The sequence below is a fragment of the Tupaia chinensis genome, unplaced genomic scaffold (genome assembly GCF_000334495.1).
Source record: "Tupaia chinensis unplaced genomic scaffold, TupChi_1.0 Scaffold148065_1, whole genome shotgun sequence".
NCBI lineage: Eukaryota > Metazoa > Chordata > Mammalia > Scandentia > Tupaiidae > Tupaia > Tupaia belangeri.
In genome coordinates, this window is record NW_006207915.1 from 498,023 (window position 1) to 502,533 (window position 4,511).

Genomic DNA, 4,511 nt, shown 5'->3' on the forward strand with positions numbered 1-4,511 from the left:
AGGGTGGGCGGCAAGAATGCGCGTCTGTCCTGCTCCCAGGTGACACTGACCTTGCTGCTCCATGGGCCACATTTTGGATAGCAAAGCTCTAAGACAGGGGCCCATGGGGAGTCTTCCCAGGTCCACACACTCTTGGGAATTTCCAGCGAAGTGCACTGACAACATGTACGTCTGCATCCATATCTGTCTCCCTATTTATATCTGTCTTTGGGAAGAGACGTCATAGCTTTCAGCAGACTCTCAAAGGGGCATCTCATTGCCCCAAAGTTAAGATCCTTGCTGCGCCGGGACTTTGTGACCTGTCTTACATCTCTAAAGAATGTTCTCGATTCCCTAAACCATCCTAGAGGCGAGGTGCTGTTCCCCCGAGGGTCACACTGAGGACGGAGCCCTCGCTGGGGACTGCTCTGACCTGGCCTGGCCACGAGGGCCTGAGGGCTCCTCGTGGCTTTCTGAACTGCTCCCTGAAGGCGGAGGCGTCACTGAGAGGGAAGCAAGGGCTCGCCCTGCGCAGACCAGCCGGGCGCCACTTACTTGCAGGAGGTACTCCAGCTTATAGGAGAACTTGTGCAGGCTGGTGCTGTCGTCTGTGATGGGCTCCCCTGCCTCCTTAAACTCGTTACTGAGTTCCGTCACGGCATCTTAGGGCAACAAACGGGACCACGTCAGCAGGGAGAGGAGGACCAGGAGGAGCGAGGGGGCCACGAAGGCAGTGCAGCCCGGGAAGGGGGAAGGGCATGCAGGTGTCCGCGGGACGCGGCCCCACAGGGGAGTGTGGGGTGACAGCAGCTTGCCGCCTGGGCACGGCTCGTGCCCTCCCAAATGCCACCTCCGAGGTGCGTGAGGTGCGTGATCTGAGTGCACTCAGCAAACGACTGCTGTGTGGATGGATCATTCCGGCCAGCCGTGGCCTCCAGAGAGCTTTCTCCACAACTCTCACCACACTTCTTGTTCCTCACAGTAGCCAGTGCTCAACTACAGGCTTCGAGAAGAGAGTGGAGGAGAAGGGGTTGTGGCGTGGTCATCTCCCCTCTCTGGGGTGATTTCTTGTTTTTCTCTTTCTCCATCTCTCTCTGTCTCTCTGGTGAGTGCATGTGCCCTACAGCAAAAATCTCCCCCAAAAATAAAGAACGCCCAGTCTGTCAGATAACAGTAATGGTAAGGACCACCCCAGCACTGGCGCCACCACCTCCCGCTGGTGACTGGGTGCCCACGAGGGGCCAGGTCTGCACGTGTCCCTCTCATGGTTCCTGATTTCCGTTTCAGCTGGCATGTAAAACTCGTGCGTATCTGTGGTAACAGGGTAGCGTCTCAATACGTGCACACAGTGAGCAGTGCTCAGATTACTGGCACGTCCATCACCTCCAACACTTCTTTTCTTGTGGTGAGTGGTGAGACCATTCAAGATCTTTTTTAACAGCTCTATTGGAAAGTCCAAAGTATTGTTTGTCATTTAACACAGGGCTGTGAGGCACGGATTGCCCTGCTTCAACCAATCTAAGGTACAACTGACTTTAAGATGCGTCTCAATTTCAGAGCGAGCTGTTACAATATGAAAAAAAAGTGTGACTCAACATCTCTGAAGTCTGGCTTTACTGTCCCCATTTTACAGCTGCGGACTGCACAGGGTGGTCAGAGCACCTGGCCAAAGGTCACAGGTGACAGATGGCAGAGCTGGGATAAGAACCGTGGTTTCCCAGCGGTTTCTGACCCCAGACCCTGCTCCTCAACTGCTCAGATAATCACTTCGTTGTGCAGGAGAGGAGAGGGCCTCCTCTGCCTCACCCCACCTTGGCTGTGGACAGACAGAGGGTTTTGCTTAGATACTGGGAAGCCTCTCCCCTGCTGGGTGGCTGCTACGCTGGAGAAAACTCTAAGCACAGAGAGCCCCCAGCCCCTGCTCTCAAGCACCACAGTGTGGAAGAGACCTCCGAGGACTGAAACGGCACTGGCTGAAAGTGGAGTCAGGGCCGACCCCACAGGCACAGATGAGCAGCTGGTGCAGGCAGTTCTCGGGGCTGATCCCTGCAACAAGGGACTGCTGTCCAGCTGTGTCCCCTGAGAGTCCGCTGTGGCCGCCACTGAGCTGGGGGGCCATGGGCCTGGGAAGACGCAGCCTTCCTCCTCCTGCATCCCTCCCACCTGGGGAGACACTCGGGGAGAAGGAGCCTTCGGATAGGAGATCGACGCGCCCCACTCTCGGCTCCGCTCTCCACGTTCGTTTATGGCTGACGACAACTTTACCTGAAGCTCATACGTGACTGTCTCAACAACCTTGACAAGGGGGTGTTACCACCACACGACGGAGGCCACACACACTGGAAGGGTGAGAGGGCCTGTCCCATGCTTTCCAGGGTCACAGGGCAGAGCTGGGGGCTGTGCCAGGCCTGCCTGACTCCAAAGCCCTGTGACTGCCGTCACCAAACGGCTGAGTGGGCTGTCCTGCAGAGGCTTGAGGGCCGTGTGCTCGATAAGGACACCTCTCCTGGCGTAGATGCTGCAGATCTGTAGGCTAAAGACACCTACCGACAAACACGGGAGGGGCCTCGGCGGTGGCTCCTTTTCAGAAGTCCCACCGGACCGCGCAGCAGGCCATGTTCAGAATGGCGAGACCAGCTCAGGACATCGGGGATGACCCGGCTCGGCTGGTAAGTGGGGTGGACGGTGGCTGGGTCAGAGCTGCCTCAAGGTCTTCTATTTCTGCTTCTTCCCACCCAGTAAGGACCTCTGGGTCCTGAAGTTACCACTGAGAGCCAGAGATGGCCCAGAAAGTACCTCCTACCACGGGGCAGAAGCTGAGGGCCAACGGCAAGCTCACACCTGCAGGAGCTCTCATTTTACTTGCTCTGACTCTCAGAGTAGATCAGGGAAAAATAGAAATTTGCAGCTGAAAGCAGACTGGCGTGGCCAAGGGCACAGGCCGGAGCCAGCCCGCCTGTGCACAAAGGTGGGCCCTGCACCTGGCTGGCTGTGTGACCTTAGGTGAGTTACTTAACCTTCCTGTGCCGTCTCCTCATCTGTCAAATGGGGATAATAATGACACCTACCTCACAGCACCTAATCTGGGGACTCGTGAGAAACTCCGGGAGATGCGTGTCCGGAGGGCCTGGTGCCGTGTTCAGGGCCTGGTGCCCGTGAACTGAATGCCCGGCTCTCAGCAGCTCCCGGGGCAGCCGGACAGACCACCTGCCTGGAAGGCGAGCTGGAGCGCGTGGACCTCGGACCTTCAGAATGAGAATGGCACCGGGCCTGAACGGGCTCGGGGCCTTTGTGTGGGACGGCTGCTGGCTGTGTCTGCCTGCGCGCTCAGACTTCAGGCAGCTGCAGGCACGGAGGATGCAGTCGCCGGGGGCCGTGCTGAGCTAGCGTGCTGGGGCTCGCAGAGGCCGCCCGGGCTAGCCCTGGTGGTGGGGACGGGACACTTGCCCAAATCCCGACCCTCGGGGCATCTGAGAAGGTGACGCTTAGAATCTGCAGCCAGTAGAGAGAGCTGCCTGCTTCTCCCGCGCCAGGTCAGCCTCGTCTGCCCCTCCTCCATCGCGCAAGGCCTCCTTGTCACGGCTGCCTCACTGGAAGGAGAGATCCCGGGAAGGCCGGGAGGTGGCAGGACCAGACCGGAGTGTGTCCGCAGTGAGTGGCCATCTGGCAGCCGGGTATCAGTCCTGCCATGGGGGTGCCCCTTCCTATGGGGCCAGCTCCCCCGAGCTGGGGGTGTGACTCACTCAAGGACCAAACTGGCAGCTCGAAAACACACATGGGCACACCCGAGACTGGACCCCGCTCTGGAGAAGGGTCTTTGATTTTGTTTACAAACTGGCTTGGTGGCGCCGGAGAGGAGAGCGGGGCAGGTGGCTACCTGAGCCGAGGGTTCAGTGCGACGTGTCTGAGGGCTCCTTACTCCTGGCGTGGACAGAGGGAAAGGGCCGGATCCTACCGGCAGGGGTGAAAGCACAGCTCCGAGGCCCTCAAACCCAGCCTGGCACCCGGTACCTTGCAGATCGCGGATGATCCTCTGCAGCTGGCTTTCTGCACCGGGGGACGCCATGGCGAGGCCGAGCTCCCGCCGCGTGCCTCCTGCCCGGGTCTGGGGGACAGCTGAGGATTCGGCCCTCCGGGACACCAGTCGTCAGTGATCAGACTCCATGCTGGCACCTGTGGGGGAAGAGGAGGCCGCGGAGGAGCCGTCACTGCAAGGTCGACCCAAAGACAGCACTCGAGCCACTCTGCTTAGGACACAGGATCGCCCTCATGTCCCTCCTCACAGGGTCGCCCCAGTGTCCCTCAACAGGAGATGTGACCTCTCTGTGTGGACCCCGTGGGGACTGTCTGGTTGACTTCTGACAACATACAGTCTGACACAATGACCTGATTTGGGACCCAGCGAGACACAGATCAGCGACACAGGGCAGCCTCGTCTTCCTGAGCTGCCCCGTCCCTCCTCCCATTCCACTTCCCGCCCCGCCTCCCTTTCCAGCCTTACAGAGCCACGAGCGGCTGCCTCCACCCCCACG

General features: G+C 59.3%; 1 protein-coding gene across 1 annotated transcript in view; it reads right to left on the reverse strand.

The window, feature by feature from the left end:
* The window catches only part of FYCO1 (FYVE and coiled-coil domain autophagy adaptor 1), a 71,442-nt gene that overhangs the window by 53,963 nt on the left and 12,968 nt on the right, over nt 1-4,511 (reverse strand). Inside the window, exons 2-3 of the mRNA XM_006170127.3 lie at nt 3,991-4,152; nt 535-641 (exon numbers count right to left, since the gene is read on the reverse strand). Of these exons, the coding sequence (XP_006170189.1) occupies nt 535-641; nt 3,991-4,045 (162 nt within the window). The 5' untranslated portion in view covers nt 4,046-4,152. The remainder of the gene's footprint in view (nt 1-534; nt 642-3,990; nt 4,153-4,511) is intronic.